The sequence below is a fragment of the Neoarius graeffei genome, chromosome 16 (genome assembly GCF_027579695.1).
Source record: "Neoarius graeffei isolate fNeoGra1 chromosome 16, fNeoGra1.pri, whole genome shotgun sequence".
Lineage (NCBI taxonomy): Eukaryota > Metazoa > Chordata > Actinopteri > Siluriformes > Ariidae > Neoarius > Neoarius graeffei.
In genome coordinates, this window is record NC_083584.1 from 44,875,265 (window position 1) to 44,896,808 (window position 21,544).

The window sequence follows — 21,544 nt, forward strand, 5'->3', positions numbered from 1 at the left end:
ATACATGCAAAAATATTTATTGAGAAATAAATTAGCGGATTTAATAATTAGTCTAAATCAATTCCTCGCCATAATAAACAGTTGCTTTTTTTGTGGTAGATGAAAAAATTACAATAAGCGATACAGCAGACTTATAAAAGCAAAGAAAAAATGTTCTCGAGTGTTATTTTGTCAATTAATGCAATTCAAAGGCGGCATGAAATTATGAAAATGGTTAAGTGAAAGAATTTAGCTGCAATTTAGTATTGTTATTTATTATTGCTCTGTCTCCAATGGGAAAAACACATTAAGCATGTTGTTATTATTTTTTAAATACCCTAAAAGGTCAAGGCATGAGTTCCCTCAAGTCAAAGCAATCAACTGATGTTCCCTAGACAGTGGGTAATGGCTTTCTTAATAGTTATGACCAAATCAGGATATCAACAACTCATATATAATAGCTTCTCCAGAACAGCCTGTCACATCAGCAAGTGCTCCTCACCGTACCGTGCTCTGGTAAGTACACATTCACCACTTGTATTTTAAAGCTGCTTGGATACCGTTTTCCCAACTTGTTACCTACTTTGTACAAATGTGCCACAAATGTGTATCGTCTTCATTTTGTCTCTTGTCTGATGCAGCTCTGTGACTGGTACCTCTTCTGACCAGCTGGTGTGGGTATAAAGGAACTGAGCCACCATGCCAGGTGCCTACAAAGGTGAGTGTGGAGATGATGTGGACCCCATGCCGTTCCTGGCACCCTCAGAAAAAGAAAAGTTGGAGGTCATGAACAAGTCCTATGACATTAAGAAGTCATGCTGGCTGAGAGACGATAAGGAAAGTTTCATCGCGGGGGAGATTCAGGCCGAGGACAATGACAAAGTCACTGTGAAGACGGCTAAAAACGCAGTATGTCACTTGGGCATTTATGAAGGGTTTTTGGTGAACTTCATCAGAGTACCCTAGTACTAATTTTAATTCTATTTTAAATGGAATCCTTGTGTGTATTTTATGTCTAACAGGCATCTTTATTTGTCTTTAGACACTCACTGTAAGGAAAGATGATATACAACAAATGAATCCACCAAAGTTTTATCAGGCTAGCGATATGGCTAATCTGACCTTCCTGAATGAAGCCAGTGTGTTGGACAACCTTCGTTCACGTTACACCCATATGAGAATCTATGTAAGACTACATATCTCATTAAACATTCTCATATAAGCAAAATCAACCTGTTGAACTTTTTATAATAATAATAATAATAATAATAATAATAAGACCTATTGCATTCTGCAGACCTACTCTGGGCTCTTCTGTGTAACTGTGAACCCGTACAAATGGCTTCCAATTTATGGAGCAAAAGTTGCTCAGATGTATAAAGGGAAAAAACGCAGTGAAGTTCCTCCTCACCTTTTCTCCATCTCTGACAATGCATATCATGACATGATGATGGGTAAGTGGGAAAAATAACCCTGCTTTTTCACATTTTATTTGTGGATTCATGGAAATAAGCATATTGGATGACAGCAGTCAATCCAAAAAATAAATAAACGGCGTCTCTAATTTTAGAGCAAGAAAACCAGTCTTTGCTTATCACGTAAGTCTTTTCGAAAATTACAGAGACTTTTCACAGATACGTATATTTTTATAAGGTAGTACTGTATTTTGTTATGTGCTCTGAGTGTGATAAAACTTTCAAAGAAGTTTCCAATTCCTGAAAAAAAAAACCTCACTGTTCATATACAGTGGAGAATCTGGAGCTGGCAAGACTGAGAACACCAAAAAGGTCATCCAGTACTTCGCCAACGTGGGTGCCACTGGAGGGAAGCCGGCTCCAGATTCCAAGGTATGCAAATGTGATTGATGTTCTCCTGTGCAGCACAATACTCCTTGCTCACGTTCAGTACATGTGAATAATGGCAGAGGTTGATATTGATGATGAAAATGTCTTCTCTCAGGGCTCCCTGGAGGATCAAATCATCCAGGCTAACCCAGTCTTGGAGGCTTTTGGCAATGCCAAAACCATTAGGAACAACAATTCATCTCGTTTTGTGAGGAATTTTTTTTTTAAGTTCCATTTCCAAAAAATACAGTATGAGCTATAAACTACAGGGAAATCGCATTTCATTTCAAATAACTCATAATATTTCTTTCAGGGTAAATTTATCCGTATTCACTTTGGACCAACAGCTAAGCTGGCTGGTGCAGACATTGAGAGCTGTAAGTGTCTAAAATGTACTCAGCATACAACTTCATAGAATTTCAGCTAAAATCTATTCGAACAAGACAGTATGGTTTTGCTTGAAGATCTTCTGGAGAAATCCCGTGTCATCTCTCAGCAAGCAGCGGAACGCAGCTATCACATCTTTTACCAGCTTCTCTCAGGGAGGAAACCAGAACTGCTGGGTGTGTTATTTATTTGACTTATTTGATTTATTTATTGACACCTGCTCATTAACTTAATCATGTACTTACTATACAGTCATCTGTAAGTAATTACGTAGTGCAACATTTCTCTTGATTTGACTCTGCACTCCAGCATACTCTATTATTGCTAGAAGTTAAAAGCACAAGCCATGAGCTTTCTTTTAAAGCACCTACACTATATGGCCAAAAGTATGTAGACACCTGATCACACCCATATGCCCATTCCAAAACCATGTGTATTAATACTGGGTTAGTTCCACTTTGCTGTTATGAGAGGAGCCTCCATTCTTCAGGGAAAGCTTTGCACTAGGTTTTGGAGTGAGGCTGTGGGGATTTGTGTTCATTTAGCAACAAGAGCTTTAGTGAGGTCAGGCACTGAGGAGGCCTGGGGTGCAAATGGTGTTCCATCCATCCATTCATTATCTGTAATCGCTTATCCTGTGCAGGGTCGCAGGCAAGCTGGAGCCTATCCCAGCTGACTATGGGTGAGAGGCAGGGTACACCCTGGACAAGTCACCAGATCATCACAGGGCTGACACATAGAGACAAACAACCATTCACACTCACATTCACACCTACGGACAATTTAGAGCCACCAATTAGCCTAACCTGCACGTCTTTGGACTGTGAGGGAAACTGGAGCACCCGGAGGAAACCCACGCAGACATGAGGATAACATGCAAACTCCACACAGAAAGACCCTGTCAGCCACTGGACTGGAACCCAGAACCTTCTTGCTGTAAGGCAACAGTGCTAACCACTACACCACCGTGCCGCCAAAATGGTGTTCCAGTTCATCCTAAAGATTTTCAGTAGGGTTGAGGTCAGGGCTCTGTGCAGTACACTCGAGTTCTTCCACGCCAACCTTAACACACCATTTCTCATGGAGCGCATTGTGCATAGGAGCATTGTCATGCTGGAGCAAGTTTGGGTCTCTTAGTTCCAGTGATGAGAAATCTTAATGCTACAGCATGCAAAGACATTCTATACAATTGTACGCTTCCAACTTTCTGGCAACAGTTTGGGAAAGAATCACATATGGGTGTGATACTCAGGTGTCCACATACCTTTTTTTCGTATAGTGTATATGAGGTGGCACACTGGCATAGTCATCATATCATTGCCACCTCACAGTGCCAAGGTCCCAGATTCAATCCTGACCTTGATTTGACCTCCCAAAACTATACTGGTATGTGGTGCATTTCTCCCAAAACTATGCTGGTACCCAGGGTGCATTTCTGCTTCGTGCCCAGTGTTCCCGGGACAGGTTCCGGATCCACCATGACCCTGACCACAATAAAGTGGTTACTGATGATTAACATTGAAATTATGGCCATTTAAAAAAAAAATAGGTAACTGGCTACTTGGTTATTTCTGGTGAAGATGTGTGTCCTGGCATCATGATTTTATTAAAGCTAGCACTCTGCACTTTAGTCTTACAGTTTAATTTCTTGTCCATTATGCTGAGGTACAGAGAGAAAACAACAAAAATATGTAACTGTCTAAGTACTTATTGATTTACAATTCCTTTGTTGTTTTTCAGAGGATCTCCTTTTGGCACCTGATCCAAAGCAATATGTTTGGATCTGCCAAGGAGTCACGGTGGTGGATAACATGGACGATGGTGAAGAACTGATGCTGACTGATGTAAGCCCAAATAAACCACTAACAGCCTTTGACACTTTTCAGTATTAGAAGAAATATATTAAGATTTGTATTTTCTTCATAGATGGCATTTGATGTTCTCGGCTTTACTGCTGAGGAGAAAATGAGCATCTACAAACTAACTGCGGGCATAATGCACTTCGGGAACATGAAATTCAAGCAAAAACCAAGAGAGGAACAGGCTGATGTTGACACCACTGAGGGTAAGCAGGTGTCATTGAGTTAAAACAAATTTGCATGGTTGATAAAGAACTAGCTGTAAAGTAACCACGATAATGATCTGTATTTAGTGGCTGACAAAGTTGCCCACCTCATGGCAATCAACTCTGGAGACCTGCAGAAAGGAATCACCAGGCCTCGTGTTAAAGTTGGAAATGAGTTTGTGACCAAAGGTCAGAACCAGGACCAGTGTGTCTACTCCATTGGAGCTCTGGCTAAAGCCATCTATGACAGAATGTTCAAATGGATGGTGTACAGGATTAATAAAACGCTGGACACCAAGATGCAGCGCCAGTTTTTCATCGGCGTTCTAGATATTGCTGGCTTTGAAATCTTTGAGGTAACTTCTGGAATCATTTTATGAACCATACCTTATATCTAAATAGATCCTCCACTCCACTGTTCATTTTTGGGTTATTTTTCTGCATAGTTTAACAGCTTTGAACAGCTGTGCATCAACTTCACAAATGAAAAGCTGCAACAGTTTTTCAACCACCACATGTTCGTCCTGGAACAGGAGGAATACAAGAAAGAGGGGATAGAATGGGTCTTTATAGATTTTGGGCTTGATCTGCAGGCCTGTATTGATTTGCTGGAGAAGGTTACCAAACATTTTATTACTTTTACTAATAATTCAGTTCACCAGGTTCCATCATTTTCTTGCTAATTTTCTTCTGTATTTCAGCCGATGGGCATATTTTCCATTCTCGAGGAGCAATGCGTCTTCCCCAAGGCCACAGATGCCACTTTCAAAGCTTCCTTGTATGACAATCATCTGGGCAAATCTCCTAACTTCCTGAAGCCGAAAAGTGCTAAGAAAGGTCCAGAAACACACTTTGAGCTGATTCATTACGCCGGCACTGTGAGTCTGCTTCTGGAAATATTTTCTATATTCCTCTTTATGACGTCAGCTTTAGGTACTATTCATTGTGGCTTGAATCCATTGTTCTAGGTGGGATACAATATTTCAGGCTGGCTGGAAAAGAATAAGGACCCACTGAATGAGACAGTGGTTGGTCTATACCAGAAGTCCTCCATGTCCCTCCTAGCTCAACTCTTTAAAGAAGAGGAAGGTGCTGCAGGAGCCAAAAGGCAGAAAAAGGGTTCTTCCTTCCTGACTGTATCTGCATTCTATAGGGTACCAGATGTTATCGTGCTGAAAATGACAAATTCTTTTGTAATTAAAAAGCATTTTATGTTCTGTCTTTTATGGTGCTTGGTTCCCTTTCTCACAAAAGGAGCAGCTGAACAAACTGATGAGTACCCTGCGAAGCACGGCACCCCATTTTGTCCGCTGTATTGTACCCAACGAATTCAAACAATCTGGTATTTTTTTTTTTGGTTTGGTTGAATAACTTCTTGTCAAATAAGGACATGTAGAACAATACATACAATGTACTACTGCTTTGTCGAATTATTAAGTGGTTTTAGCATGCTTATGTAAGCCATTGTGTTCGACCAGGTGTTTGCGATGCAAAGTTAGTCCTGCACCAGCTGGCTTGTAACGGTGTACTGGAGGGAATCCGCATTTGCAGAAAAGGCTTTCCCAATAGACTGCAGTACCCTGAATTTAAGCAAAGGTATTCCTCTCTCATACAGTTCCAAAGTCCATCCATCCATTATCTGTAACCGCTTATCCTGTGCAGGGTCACAGGCAAGCTGGAGCCTATCCCAGCTGACTATGGGCGAGAGGCGGGGTTCACCCTGGACGAGTCGCCAGGTCATCGCAGGGCTAACACATAGACACAGACAACCATTCACACCTACGGTCAATTTAGAGCCACCAATTAGCCTAACCTGCATGCCTTTGGACTGTGGGGGAAACCGGAGCACCCGGAGGAAACCCACGCGGATATGGGGAAAGCATGCAAACTCCACACAGAAAGGCCCTCGTCGGCCACTGGGCTTGAACCCAGGACCTTCTTGCTGTGAGGCGACAGTGCTAACCACTACACCACTGTGCCACTGGTTCCAAAGTCATTGGAGTCAAATTACATTGAAATCATCAATATACTGTACACCTATACTATGTGGCCAAAAGTTTGTGAACACCTGATCATCACACCCATGTATGTTTGTTGAACATCTCATTCCAGATTTATTCCCCCTTTGCTGCTCCACTCTTCTGGGAAGGCTTTCCACTAGATTTTGAAGTGTGACTGTAGGGATTTGTGTTCATTCAGCTCCAAGAGCTTTAGTGAGGTCAGGCATGTCCTGTCCTCCCTGTGCCTGTGTAGATTTCCTCCGGGTGCTCCAGTTTCCTGTCCAGGTCCTGTCTAGTAGCCTGTTTAGGTCAACTGGCTACTCTAAATTGCCCATAGGTGTGAATGTGAGTGTGAATGGTTGTTTGTCTCTCTGTGTTAGCACCATGATAGACTAGCATCCTGTCCAGGGTGTCCCCCGCCTCTCGCCCGATATCAACTAGGATTGGCTTCAGCTCACCCATGACCTGCAATGGATAAGCGGTATAGACAATGGATGAATAAATTCTTAATACCATTAATAAGTAATATTTCTTAATAAGTAACAAAGAAGGGGGCGGCACGGTGGTGTAGTGGTTAGCGCTGTCGCCTCACAGCAAGAAGGTCCGGGTTCGAGCCCCGTGGCCGGCAAGGGCCTTTCTGTGTGGAGTTTGCATGTTCTCCCCGTGTCCGCGTGGGTTTCCTCCAGGTGCTCCGGTTTCCCCCACAGTCCAAAGACATGCAGGTTAGGTTAACTGGTGACTCTAAATTGACCGTAGGTGTGAATGTGAGTGTGAATGGTTGTCTGTGTCTATGTGTCAGCCCTGTGATGACCTGGCGACTTGTCCAGGGTGTACCCCGCCTTTCGCCTGTAGTCAGCTGGGATAGGCTCCAGCTTGCCTGCGACCCTGTAGAAGGATAAAGCGGCTAGAGATAATGAGATGAGATGAGTAACAAAGAAATCAATTGTTACAATTTACACAGTAGTGTATAGTGCTGTCTCACGGGTTCCCCAGTTCAATCCTGAGCTTGTGTCACTGGTTACTGTGCATGGAGTTTCTCATTTTCTCCCCCAAGTCCATGAGGGTTTACTCAGGGTTCTCCGGTTTCTTCCTACCTCCCAGAAACATGCCATTAGGTTGTGAATGTGTTTGTATATGGTGCACTGTAATGGACTGGCATCACCAGCATTCAGTGTGTGTCCCTGCCTCGATCTCAGGGTTTCTGGGATAGACTCTGGAGCCACCTCAACCCTTACTGAAATTACAGACGTTAGCACAAGGACTGCTATTTTCAGAATTGCACATTTCTATACATTACTAATTGTCAACCTTTTCCACAGGTATTACATCCTGAACCCCAACATCATCCCAAAGGGATTTGTGGACAACAAAAAGGCCTCCGAGTTGATTTTAGGTTCAATTGGTTTGGATAATACAGAGTATAAAGTAGGACACACTAAGGTATGATCTTTGGATCACAGTGTGTCAGATGTATAAAGATCTCAATACAGAATGTAATAAAGGTTTTTTATATTCCAGGTGTTCTTCCGTGCTGGAGTCCTGGCTAAGCTCGAGGACATGCGAGATGAACGTTTGGCTAAGATCATGACCATGCTGCAGGCCCATCTCTGGGGCATGCTTATGAGAATTGAGTTTAAGAAGATGCTTGAGAGAAGGTCTGTCAGAAGGATGGATACCTTCCTCTCGTGCTTTATACACATTTTATGAAATGTAAATACAGTACAACACACTTGTCTTTTTGTTTTTCAGAATTGCTCTTATTGCCATCCAGCGAAATGTAAGGAAGTTCCTTCAGCTCCGATTCTGGGGTTGGTGGAGACTCTATACAAAGGTAAGCTTAAACTATGAAGAGGGAGACTTTTTTTTTAATGTCCAATTTACAAACAATTAGCTTTTGTTTTTAGGTTAAGCCTTTGCTCCATGTAGCTCGCCAGGAGGAGGAATTAAAAGCCAAGGAGGAAGAGTTGCGAGTGGCACTTGAAAAGACAGCAGAAATGGTGGAGAAGATCAAAGAGATGGATGAAAAACTAGTCACTCTTTCCAAAGAAAAAAGTGACTTGGCCTTAGCCTTAGTGGCTGTAAGTCGGGGGGGAAAAATCAGAATAGATGTTTTTGAGATTTATAGGTATTGATATAAGTATATTGTTTTTATTCATAGGAACAAGACACCATAGCAGATGCCGAGGAGCGCTGTAACCAGCTGATGAAACAGAAGATGAACATGGAGGAACAGATACAGGATTTCAAAGAGAGGCTGGAGGAGGAGGAGAGTGCTGCTACAGCATTGAGTGCTCACAGGCGGAAGCTGGAGGCAGAGCTGATGGACCTGAAGAGAGATCTGGAAGGCTTGGAATCGACTCTGGCAAAGTCAGAGAAAGAAAAACAGGTGAAACCCAAGGGTGCATTTTCCAAATTCATTGCAAAACCGGCAATTCAAAACAGTAATTGTCATAGAGATATAATACACTGCCTCAGACAGATAATAACAAAACAAAGAAACGCTTTAATGAATATAAGTTCTGGCATTCCAGGGCCTGGATATCAAAGTGCGCTCTCTGACAGCAGATCTAAATCAAAAAGATGACACAATTGCTCGGTTTCAAAAAGAAAGAAAGGCCGTGGAGGAAATGCAACAGGTTAGTCTCAGCCACATTGCACATAGTTCAACACTTTTATACAAACCCTAGTATTTACGTGTTCAGATGCACTTTCCACCCTTAGAAAACTCTGGATGACCTTCAAGCAGAGGAAGATAAAGTAAACCACCTCACCAAAGCCAACAGCAAGCTCACCACTCAAGTGCACGAGGTGAGCTTCAGGAATTGGAAAACACTGAGGTATAAATAACCATCTCAGGCTTTGTGTAACAATGGGGATCCTATTTCTTTAGCTGGAAGATAACTGGGAACAAGAGAAGAAAATACGTGGAGAGGTGGAAAAAGCCAGACGCAAAGCGGAGGCTGACTTAAAGATGACCATTGACAATCTCAACGAAATGGAAAGAGTTAAAATCGATCTGGAGGAAGTTGTTAAAAAGTACATGCAGTTTCAATACACAAAGAGTATCATTTATTACAAGGAGTGTATTCTAATTAACGTATTATCATTTCAGGAGGGACTTGGAAATTAATCATGTTAATGCCAAACTAGAGGATGAGCAATCTCTCAGCTCCACTCTGCACAGGAAGCTCAAAGAGCACCAGGTTTATTTAAAAATAAAATACATTAATTTCTGTCATTTTCACTGTCTGTTGGGGGGAAACATGACTGCTATTCCCTTGAAATTCCACTAATGCATTTTCCGGTCATCCAGGCTCGCATTGAGGAGCTTGAGGAAGAACTGGAGGCGGAGAGGGCAATCAGAGCGAAGGTATTTCACTCTACTCATCACATTTCCTACTCATCCCATTTCCACGAAGTGTGTTTTCTAGTTTAACTGGGCCTTCTGTTCTAAGGTTGAGAAGCAGCGAGCAGATTTGGCTCGGGATCTGGAGGATCTTGGAGACCGATTAGAAGAAGCAGGGGGTGCCACTATCGCACAGGTCTGTTTCGCTGAAATTGCAGTTACACATTACTACTTTCTTCCTATTTAGACACTGCAGTATATGTGTGGGGGTCTGGGAAAAGCCATCAGATGTTGTTGTGAATTATTCAATGCAATTTGCAGATATTTCAGTTCAGGAAAGTCTGTAGTTTTCAGAACTGTACTAGTAGTTATTGCCCGTGAACCTGATTTCCTCTGAATGGTGTTCTTCACAGGGGCTGTGTTGGTCCTAGGGTTTGGTCATATATATCACGTGATATAATGTTTTCACTGTGTTCTGTCAAAATGATGTAAATCACTCATGTCTCCTCATTGACGTAGACTCGGCTCTAGTGGAAATCTCCAGCGAGGAGCACTGATTGCGAGATCCCGTACAATCAAAACTCTCAGGCGAGTCGGGGAGGGGAATCCCTACCGAGGATGCGCGTGGTGTGTTAGCGTGAGCATGTAGCCTATGGGAAATGATAGTGTGTTGGATTGGATTCCATGTTTTGGAAAATTGAAAATGTTGTCTTGGGCCCCTCTGGGGTGTCACCAATCCATGTGCAAAGTATGGAGTATGTGTGTCCAGCCATGTCGATTTGCACAGGTGAACAGACAGAGAGACAGACAGCCTTCCTTTGTAAGAATATAGGAATGTAGATTACATCGAGGAAAATTTGATATGCATTTCATTGAACAAAGTAGAAATAGCTGCCCTTTTTGGCAACGTCTAGGTACACAAGGTCGTGTTTGTATTTATAGCCTATACATCATTAGACATTATTAATGACAGGTGGGAAAGTTTTAAATGGATTTTTTTTCTATGTTTAAACTAGGCATGTAACAATCCATCCAATTCACGATTGGATTCAATTCATGATTCAATTTTCATATGATTTTTTTGAGCAAAAATGAACTGAAGAAAATTTTATTACCAAAAAAATGCAACATTTATTTTCCTATTCTTTATCAACTTAAGTATTCCTTTAGTTAAATTAAAAAAAAAAAAACTTTTTGCTTCATTTTCTTAATAACCAACAAGAATGATTTACCCACATTTGTAAAGGTTGGAATAAAATATAATAACCTATAAACTAAAACATTCCTTTTATTAAAAATAAAAAGTTAATAACAAATAGGCCTTTTTAAAATAAACATTTATGAACATTTCTACTACCTTCATTTTTCTTCTCTTTTCTTTATCTTTCAGCAGACTGTAAAAAGAGAGCTCCGATTTCTGTTAAATCTGTTTGTACAGTCAGTCACACAACAGCTCTTTCCCATTTTAGATCTGTTTTTTTTACCCCTGCTTTTTCACAGCATTAGAGCTGTGTTACTACCGCCTGCAGTAAAGACACATGTATTCCCACTACTGTAGGTTATTGTTTCCTCTGCTGTCTAAACAACACAGTGAAAAACTAGGAAAAACTAGAAAAGCTAGAAAAAACTAACAGATTATGCTATTATCCTGATAATAATAGCACTTCATTTTTATTTCAATTCAAATAGTCATAAATTTGTATTGTGATTTGTCATCACATCATATACTGTGACATTCCTAGTTTAAACTTAACGATAATTTTGGCTAAATATTTAATAAAAATAATTATCTGAATGATATGAATGAAAAAACACATCAGTGACATTAGCTAACATTGCCTCATGCGTATATACTCTTAAGAGTATATGCTACACTGTAAAAATAGCTGTAAATGTATTTATTTTATAGCAAAATACTGTTTTATTATTTTACAGGATTGTACTGTAACCAATTAGGCAGGTAGAGCAGTGCACTGATTTTCAGTAAAATCCCAGAGAATGCAATGCATTGTGGGATATCTAATATTTCCAGCAGTTATTGAGTTGCAGATCAGAAGGTCATATTTTGAAATCCCAGCACTGCAATGGTTGGGTCCTTGACCCTTCTCCTCAGTTGTATCCTACACCAGCCAAATGAGCAAATGTACTGGATTATGATTTAATTTATACTATAATTATATTTACAAGTATATGACTTGCACAATTTAGAGTATATTACTGTAAACATACAAGAATGATGTTTAAATATATTACAGTACTATACTGTAACTGTAATTTATACAGAAAATGTTTTACAGTGTACGTACCCATGCTAATTAAGTAATATTCATTAAAAAATATGCAACAGAGGAGAATATTACAGAGAATAATTTTTAATTTTAAGTCTTTTTACTGTGAACTTTTTTTTTTTAAATGTTTCTTTAAATACTTGATGATACAACTGTAATGCAGAATATGGCATATTTACACTTTGGAACATTTCTCCTGTTATATGATTTTTTTCCTCCTGTAAATACTTTACAAAGTGAATAAGAAGAGTGGGTTGAAATTCTAAGATATTTTTGTATATTTAATACTTTTTTGTAGAACAAGCAGCCATTGATTGAGAAAAGTCACATTTTATCATTTGCACGTACAAAAAAACATTTTATTTTTCATTATAAATAGTCCAATTTTGCTATTTAGGCTTTAATAGCATTCCTCTTTTGAAGCATACTGCCAAAAAACAAATACCTTTACTTTACTGTAAAGCCAACCAACCAACAAACGAGTTCTTTTTATAATACATTTTTCATATGCTCAGTGCTGTACTGACACTGATCATTCTCAACCTTGAGTGGATTTACATATTAAACATAAAATTTAAAAAATAAATGAATACGCTGTGATGATACCGATAAACATATGCAAACCCACTGAATGTATATGTGCATGTACTGTACATGGACAGATTGAGCAGAATAAGAAACGTGAAGCCGAGCTCCTGAAGCTCCGCAGAGAGTTAGAGGAAGCAGCTCTCCAGTCCGAAGCCACTGCCTCGGCCCTGAGGAAGAAGCACTCGGACGCCATGGCTGAGCTGGCTGAGCAAGTAGAGAATCTACAGAGAGTCCGTATCAAGCTTGAGAAGGACAAGCAGGTCATGAAGGCGGAGATTGATGACCTAAACAGCACTGTAGAGTTAGTCCAGAAAGCCAAGGTGAGAGATAATGTCAAGGTTATTGCGATATTGATCAGTGCACTGTAATTTGATTTGAGAGCTTGACTAAGTCTTATGACCACGCAGCTGAACACAGAGGTCCATGTCCGTAAGTTAGAGGACAGCTTGGCAGAGGTTAAGTCCAGACTGGTAGAGATGGAGAAGTCCCATACTGAGCTCAACATCACCAAAATCCAACTGTCAGGTAGAGACAGCTAATTCTCGTTTCCATAACACAGCTTAGCACCAAGTGTAACTGAATAATTCACGCTATGAATTAAACATATTTAAAAACATGATATTGATGACGGCGGCACGGTGGTGTAGTGGTTAGCGCTGTCGCCTCACAGCAAGAAGGTCCTGGGTTCGAGCCCCGGGGCCGGCGAGGGCCTTTCTGTGTGGAGTTTGCATGTTCTCCCCGTGTCCGCGTGGGTTTCCTCCGGGTGCTCCGGTTTCCCCCACAGTCCAAAGACATGCAGGTTAGGTTAACTGGTGACTCTAAATTGACCGTAGGTGTGAATGTGAGTGTGAATGGTTGTCTGTGTCTATGTGTCAGCCCTGTGATGACCTGGCGACTTGTCCAGGGTGTACCCCGCCTTTCGCCCGTAGTCAGCTGGGATAGGCTCCAGCTTGCCTGCGACCCTGTAGAAGGATAAAGCGGCTAGAGATAATGAGATGAGATGAGATATTGATGACAGGCGGCACGGTGGTGTAGTGGTTAGCGCTGTTGCCTCGCAGCAAGAAGGTCCGGGTTCGAGCCCCGTGGCCGGCGAGGGCCTTTCTGTGTGGAGTTTGCATGTTCTCCCCGTGTCCGCGTGGGTTTCCTCCGGGTGCTCCGGTTTCCCCCACAGTCCAAAGACATGCAGGTTAGGTTAACTGGTGACTCTAAATTGACCGTAGGTGTGAATGTGAGTGTGAATGGTTGTCTGTGTCTATGTGTCAGCCCTGTGATGACCTGGCGACTTGTCCAGGGTGTACCCCGCCTTTCGCCCGTAGTCAGCTGGGATAGGCTCCAGCTTGCCTGCGACCCTGTAGAACAGGATAAAGCGGCTAGAGATAATGAGATGAGATATTGATGACAATTTTCCTTCAGCTGAGAACAGCGACTTGAGCCGTGAGCTGGGAGAGGTACAAAGTAAGCTGAACCAAGTCACACGGATCAAGGCTTCACTGACGACCCAAAATGATGAGCTGAAGAGACAAGTGGACGAAGAGTCAAAGGTGAAAAACTGTCGCACTGAATTGATTAAATTGTCACTCTGGATCGATTAATTTGCTAATCTCCAGATCAAGGAGAAGTATGAGAAGAAAATTAACTTTGCCTCATCCTCTTTCAGGCTCGGAGTGCAGCTTTCGTCGGACTGGCTAATGCTCGCCATGACCTGGATCTCCTGAAAGAGCAGGTGGAGGAGGAACAAGAGGTTAAGGCAGAAATGCAGCGCCTCATCTCCAAGCTCAACTCTGAGGTGACCACCTGGAGGACCAAGTACGAGACTGATGCCATTCACAAAACTGAGGAGCTGGAGGAGACCAAGTAATCAACCTGATGAATAATGTGTCAGATAAAGGAGATGAGTGGGTTTGGAAAACAGGTATAAAAAGAAAGTCTTTGTCTATAGGCGCAAGCTGACTGCTCGGCTTCAGGAGGCTGAGGAAGCTGCAGAGGCAGCGCAGGCACGTGCAGCGAGCCTGGAGAAGGTCAAGCAAAGGCTTCAGGGAGAAGTAGAGGATCTGACTATTGACCTGGAGAAGGTTTTGTTTTTACTCACTCAGTAGCATTAGATTGGTATTTAGCATCCAGGTTTTGAGGAAATCATTCCCCCATGACAACGTACGCATTTGAAGAGAAGGGCCTTTTTCTCTTTACTGTAGTCCAATGCTGCTGCAGCTGCACTTGATAAGAAGCAGCGCACCTTTGACAAGATGATTGCAGAATGGAGCCAGAAGTGTGAAGAACTGCAACTCGAGCTGGAGAATTCGCAAAAGGAATGCCGCTCATACATGACAGAGGTCTACAAGATCAAGACAGCCTATGAGGAATCACTGGACCACCTGGAGACTGTCAAGAAAGATAACAAAACCCTCTCTGGTAAGGCCATATGCTAAAACGATATGATCATGTGTTCGCGAACCTACCCTTTCTTAAAGGTAAAGGATGTGCTTCCTTCCGAGATTTTATGTCTCGCTCATATTTGCGATAAACGGATGATGGTGTATAAACGAGTGGTCAGCTAAACTTATTTTTTTTAAATACCGTATTACTACATTTGAAAAAAATTATGTAATTCCAAATGCTGTCCACAAGCATTTTTTTCAGCATTGCTGTACATGCACTTCATATGATATTTTTACTTACTTATCCTCTTCTTCCCTGGTGGAAAATAAGGCCCCGACCCGGCAACACCATTCTTGGCGATCCTTCGCTACTTTTTGGGCTTAGCCCCATCTTAGGCCCATCTCTTCAAGCTCGGTCTGGACTGTTCTTCACCAGGTTGTTTTGGGTCGTCCAGGCCTATGCCTCCCAGCAGGGGTCCACTGTAGCGATGTCTTCGGTATGCGCCCCTGGTCCATTCTTAAAATGTGTCCCAACCATTTCAGGCGACTGCGCTTAATTTCCAGTATGATGTTATAGCAGCCCGTGTGTCTATAGAGTTCTTCATTCGACACTTTCTGCGGCCAAAAGATACGGCATATCTTCCGTAAACACCCATTATGGAATGCACTGATCTTGTTCATATTTGACTTCACAACACGCCAGCACTCAGAGCCATAAAGCAGCACAGATTTGACATTACTATTGTAGAGTCTAAGCTTGGTCTTCAGGATGATATTTTTGATATGTTTCAATTTGACCTGACCTCTAAGATGAGATCCGAGATCTCATGGAGCAGCTGGGTGAAGGTGGGAAGAATGTCCATGAGCTGCAGAAAGCTAAGAAGAAGTTGGAGGTTGAGAGGGATGAGCTGCAGTTGGCCCTAGAGGAAGCAGAAGCCTCTCTGGAGGTATAACAAAGGATTTGTTCAACAGTTAAACCACAACCAAATGTATTCTGTATGACGTATGTTTTTATATCCAAGATCAGTTAATGACTCTTAGGAAAATCTGTCATGCATGCATTATGTCCTGTCTTTTGATTAAGGTTGAGGAAGGGAAGGTGGTCCGAGTCCAGCTGGAGTTGGCTCAGGTCAAAGCAGACATTGATCGGAGAATTCATGAGAAAGAAGAAGAGTTTGAAATCACAAGGTCTTTACTGTATCTGCTCTGAAAGAAAGAAGAATAAAAAAGTGATTCCTGTATCTTGCTGAGCTATTAACCGGTGCTGCTGTCTTTAGGAAAAACCACCAGCGGGCAGTGGAATCACTGCAAGCTAGCCTAGAGGCAGAGGCTAAAGGTCGTGCCGAGGCTTTGAGACTGAAGAAGAAAATGGAGTCTGACCTGAACGAGATGGAGATCCAGCTGGACCATGCCAACAAGAACAACAGCGAACTAGTCAAAACTCTCAAAAGACTGCAACAGCAGATCAAAGTAAGGCACACACAGCCTCAGGGTGAAGTCTGATTCAACTCTGACTTGTGACGGCTGCGATAGACAGAACTCCTATACTGGCATTGCATTTTTAGCTATTAAACATACAATTGAGAATTAGTTATACTGCATGTAACCATTCTGGGAGTGATCAAGTGTTTGACTCTGTCTGTCCACATGCTAGGATATGCAGATGCAGATGGATGAGGATGCACGTGTACATGAGGAGCTGAGGGAGCAGTACAACCTGCAAGAGCGCCGACTCTGCTTAATGCAGACCGAGATAGAGGAAGTGCGCAGTGGCCTGGAGGCTTCTGAGCGTTCCAGAAAACTCCTCGAGCAGGAACTGGTGGATATCACTGAGCGCCACAATGAGCTCAGTGTGCAGGTATAGAACACACCCCAAAGCTGAAGATGGTTCAACATTACTATAGGCAAATAAATACCAAAATATCCAATCAAATCTGAACGATTAAGAAGAAGAAGCCTTTATTTATCACACATACACTCAAGCACACAGTGAAATTCCTCCTCTGCATTGAACCCATCTGAAGCAGTGAATACACACACACATACATACCCAGAGCAGTGGGCAGCTATGCTACAGCGCCCAGGGAGCAGTTGGGGGTTTAGGTGCCTTCCTCAAGGGTACTTTAGCCCATAGCTGCCCCATTTTAATCTAACCACATGTCTTTGGACTGTGGGGGAAACCGGAGCACCTGGAGGAAACCCACGCAGACACGGGGAGAACATGCAAACTCCACACAGAAAGGCCCCTGTCAGCTGCTGAGCTCGAACCCAAAACCTTCTTGCTGTGAGGCGACAGTGCTAACCACTACACCACCATGCCGCCCAATTTTTTTTTTAGGATTAAAGTACTGTATATTGCTTTTTATGCAGTAGAATAGTGCAACTACTAATGTTTTGCTCGGTCTGTATTAACACAAACATACACTTTAATAGGAACTTGTTCTTGATTCTAAGATCCCTGTTCTTAGCTGCAGGAGTGGACCTCAACGTGGTCTTCTGCTGTTGCATGCTGAGATGCTTTTCTGCTCACCACGGTTGTATAGAGTGATTATAAGAGTTGCTATATCCTTCCTGGCAGCTGAAACCAATATGGCCATTTTCCTCTGACCTCTTTTATCAACAAGGCATTTGTTTCCACCCACAGAACTGTCGCTCACTCAATGTTTTTTGTTTTTCGCACCATGCTGTGTAAACTCTAGAGACTGTTGTGTGTGAAAAGCCCAGGAGATCAGCAGTTTCTGAAATACCCAAACCAGTCCATCTGGCTCAAACCAACACCCATGCCACAGTGAAAGTCAGAGATCACAATTTTTCCCATTCTGATGTTTGAAGTGGGCAGCACAGTGGTGTAGTGGTTAGCGCTGTCGCCTCACAGCAAGACGGTCCTGGGTTCGAGCCCAGTGGCCGATGAGCGCCTTTCTGTGTGGAGTTTGCATGTTCTCCCCGTGTCCGCGTGGGTTTCCTCCGGGTGCTCCGGTTTCCCCCACAGTCCAAAGACATGCAGGTTAGGTTAACTGGTGACTCTAAATTGACCGTGAGTGTGAATGGTTGTCTGTGTCTATGTGTCAGCCCTGCGATGACCTGGCGACTTGTCCAGGGTGTACCCCGCCTCTCGCCCATAGTCAGCTGGGATAGGCTCCAGCTTGCCTGCGACCCTGTAGACCAGGATAAGCAACTACAGATAATTAATGGATGGATGTTTGAAGTGAACATTAACTGAAGCTCTTGATTTGTATCTGCATTATCTTATGCACTGGGCTGCTGTCAAGGGATTCGCTGATTAGAGAACTGCAGGTGGATGGGTGTTCCTAATAAAGTGGCCGGTGAGTGTATGCTGAAATTCAGCATACGTTCATACAGAACAGATTTCTTTTCTCCTATTTTACAGAACCAGGCTTTAAATGTCATGAAGCGTAAAATGGAAGCAGACCTCACTCGCCTCTCCAGCGAGAACGAAGAGCTGATCAGCGAGTTCCGTGCTGCTGATGAAAGGGCCAAGAAGGCAGTCACAGATGTCAGTCTGGCACATACTTTCCAAAAACATTCTGGCTTAATTCAATTACAGTACCTGTGATTAAAGACATTTTTCTTGGGTTTTTCCATCTCTTTCCCAGGCAACTCGCATGGCTGAGGAACTGCGTCAGGAGCAGGACCATTGTATGCATCTGGAAAAGATAAAGAAGAACAATGAGCTGACGATCAAAGAGCTGCAGCTCAAAGTGGAAGAAGCAGAGGAGCTTGCACTGAAGGCTGGCAAACGTACCATCCAAAAGCTCGAGGCCAAGGTGAGTCCAAAATAGCGCTCGAAATACAGTATACTCTATGGCCAAAAGTTTGTGGACACCTGATCATCACACCCATGATGTGATGGCTTTTCGAAACTATTCTCACAAATGTGAGGCAAACAATTGTATAGGGTGTCTTTGGATGCTGTAGCATTACAATTTCCCTTCAATGGAGAAGTCCAAACCTGTTCCAGCATGACAAGGCTCCTGTACACAAAGCGAGTTCCATGAAGATATGGTGTGTTAAGGATGGAGTGGAAGAACTCGAGTGTCCTGCACAAAGTCCTGACCTCAACCCCACTGAACGCCTTTGGGATGAATTGGAACACCAACTGCACCCCAGATAACACCATTGCCTGATCTCATGAATGCTCTTTTGTGCTGAATGAACACAAATCTCCACAACCCCGGTCTGAAATCAAGTGGAAAGCCTTCCCAGAAGAGTGGAGCATATTATAACATCAAACGGGGAATAAATCTGGAATGGGTAGATATGGGTGCAATTGTCAGGTGTTTACAAACTTTTGGCCATGTAGTGTACCTCTTCATATCACTTTTAGGTGTCCTACACCTATATAGTTCATGCAGTGGTGAAATCAGTATTTCTATACAGGCCAAGGAGCTGGAGAGTGAGCTGGACGCTGAGCAGAAGCGGCATGTCGAGACAGTCAAAGCACTGCGTAAGAACGAGCGGCGCCTTAAAGAGCTAATCTTCCAGTCAGAAGAAGACCAGAAGACTAACCAGCGCATGCAGGAGCTTGTCGAGAAACTACAGAACAAACTGAAGTCTTACAAGAGGCAGATAGAGGAGGCTGTGAGTGCCTTAGTGCATTTCTAGTCTCAGATTTAATGCACATACTGCATGTTGACATATATTAATGAGAGACAGCCTACGTTTCTTCCTGCGCTTAAAACATATTTATCTTGCGTGGCTACAGGAGGAGCAAGCTAATGCAAGCCTGTCCAAGTATAGGAAGACCGTGCATGAGCTTGATGATGCTGAGGAAAGAGCTGGCATGGCAGAGATGGCACTGAACAAGCTCCGCACCAGGAACCGTGCTGCAGTGAGCAAGGGCTTTACGAACGTCGAGATCGTACAGGTCATGAAAACATCTAAGAGTTCCTCAGAGGAGTAAGAGTCTTAACCCGTGCAGGAGGTTAGCACAACCATTGCATCCCCTTTTAATTTTTCTGTTTCTCTCAGAAACTAATAGAATCTTTGATCCTAGTGGTAACGGTGCACGAATTTAAAATTAACCTGCTTTTTCTTTCCTAGAGTAACAAACAAACCAGCACTCGTTCCCCACTTGAAGGATTTCTACACAGCCGATGGGACTGAAGAGGAAAACAGAAGTCTTAAAAATAAACTGAAAAAGTCTTAAATGGTCATAATATAGTTCCACTTGTTCGTCGAATGTCTTTTATGTATTAGATAAGAAAAAAAACATCTGTGTTTGTATGAGTTTAATCAAGTCCATTGAAAGTTCTTTCGAAATGGTGTTCAGTAATGGGGAACGATTGGGGGAAGCTGCATTCTCATATCAACGATGGAGGGTGCACCTGTGTCTGTCACTTTCCTGTCATGAGATTAGCTTTATCTTAATAAACTCTCAGCAAATCTTACTGTGTCTGCTATTCAATTACACTCACCAGCCACTTTATTAGGAACACCCATCCACCTGCTGTTTGATGCAGTTCTCTAATCAGCCGATCCCTTGACAGCAGCACAATGCATCAAATCATGCAGATACAAATCAAGAGCTTCAGTTTATGTTCACTCCAAACATCAGAATGGGAAAAATTGTGATCTCAAAGTGGGACTTTCACTGTGGCATGGGTGTTGGTTTGAGTATTTCAGAAGCTGCTGATCTCCTGGGGTTTTCACATACAACAGTCTCTAGAGTTTACACAGAATGGTGCGAAAAACAAAAAACATTGAGTGAGCGACAGTTCTGTGGGTGGAAACAAACGCCTTGTTGATAAGAGAGGTCAGAGGAAAATGGCCAGATTGGTTTGAGCTGCCAGGAAGGATATAATAACTCATATAATCACTCTTTACAACCGTGGTGAGCAGAAAAGCATCTCAGCATGCAACAGCAGAAGACCACATTGGGTTCCACTCCTGCAGCCAAGAACAGGAATCTGCACTCAAGCACAGACTTAAGCACACAGTGAAATTTCTCCTCTGCATTTAACCCATCTGAAGCAGTGAACACACAAGTGAGCAATGAGCACACACACATACCCAGAGCAGTGGGCAGCTATGTTACAGCACCCGGAGAGCAGTTGGAGATAGGTGCCTTGCTCAAGGGCACTTCAGCTCAACCTTCAGGCCATGGCTGCCCCATGTTAACCTAACCACATGTCTTTGAACTGTGAGGGAAACCGGAGCACCTGGAGGAAACCCTCAGAGACACGGGGAGAACATGCAAACTCCACACAGAAAGGCCCCTGTAGGCCACTGGGCTCAAACCCAGGACCTTCTCGCTGTGAGGCAACAAAATGAGATGCCACCAAATGAGATGTTGAATCAGTGCAGAAATTGGCCTATGTGCCATCCATCCATTATCTGTAGCCACTTATCCTATTCTACAGGGTCGCAGGCAAGCTGGAGCCTATCCCAGCTAACTATGGGTGAGAGACGGGGTACACCCTGGACAAGTCGCCAGGTCATCGCAGGGCTGACATACAGAGACAAACATCCATTCACACTCACATTTACACCTACGGTCAATTTAGAGTCACCAGTTAACTTAACCTGCACGTCTTTGGACTGTGGGGGAAACCCACGCAGCCTTGGGGAGAACATCCAAACTCCACACAGAAAGGCCCCTATAGGCTGCTGGGCTCGAACCCAGAACCTTCTTGCTGTGAGGCGACAGTGCTA

At 42.9% G+C, this 21,544-nt stretch overlaps 1 protein-coding gene across 1 annotated transcript; it reads left to right on the plus strand.

Annotated features, from left to right (window-relative positions):
• The first annotated feature begins 678 nt into the window (after positions 1-678).
• On the plus strand, positions 679-19,793 carry LOC132900769 (myosin-16-like). The gene is made up of 41 exons (XM_060943048.1): positions 679-888; positions 1,022-1,165; positions 1,277-1,433; positions 1,550-1,577; positions 1,727-1,826; positions 1,939-2,031; positions 2,137-2,200; positions 2,288-2,386; positions 3,951-4,054; positions 4,137-4,275; positions 4,363-4,631; positions 4,722-4,892; positions 4,977-5,153; positions 5,244-5,429; positions 5,530-5,617; positions 5,754-5,871; positions 7,595-7,715; positions 7,794-7,930; positions 8,025-8,106; positions 8,180-8,353; positions 8,434-8,661; positions 8,807-8,911; positions 8,997-9,083; positions 9,166-9,311; positions 9,388-9,478; positions 9,589-9,645; positions 9,731-9,817; positions 12,572-12,817; positions 12,905-13,022; positions 13,911-14,038; positions 14,155-14,351; positions 14,437-14,569; positions 14,690-14,906; positions 15,683-15,819; positions 15,957-16,060; positions 16,150-16,342; positions 16,527-16,730; positions 18,261-18,386; positions 18,487-18,657; positions 19,271-19,471; positions 19,596-19,793. The coding sequence occupies exons 1-41, from the start codon at positions 679-681 to the stop codon at positions 19,791-19,793; spliced, it is 5,835 nt and encodes a 1,944-aa protein (XP_060799031.1).
• Positions 19,794-21,544: the final 1,751 nt, after the last annotated feature.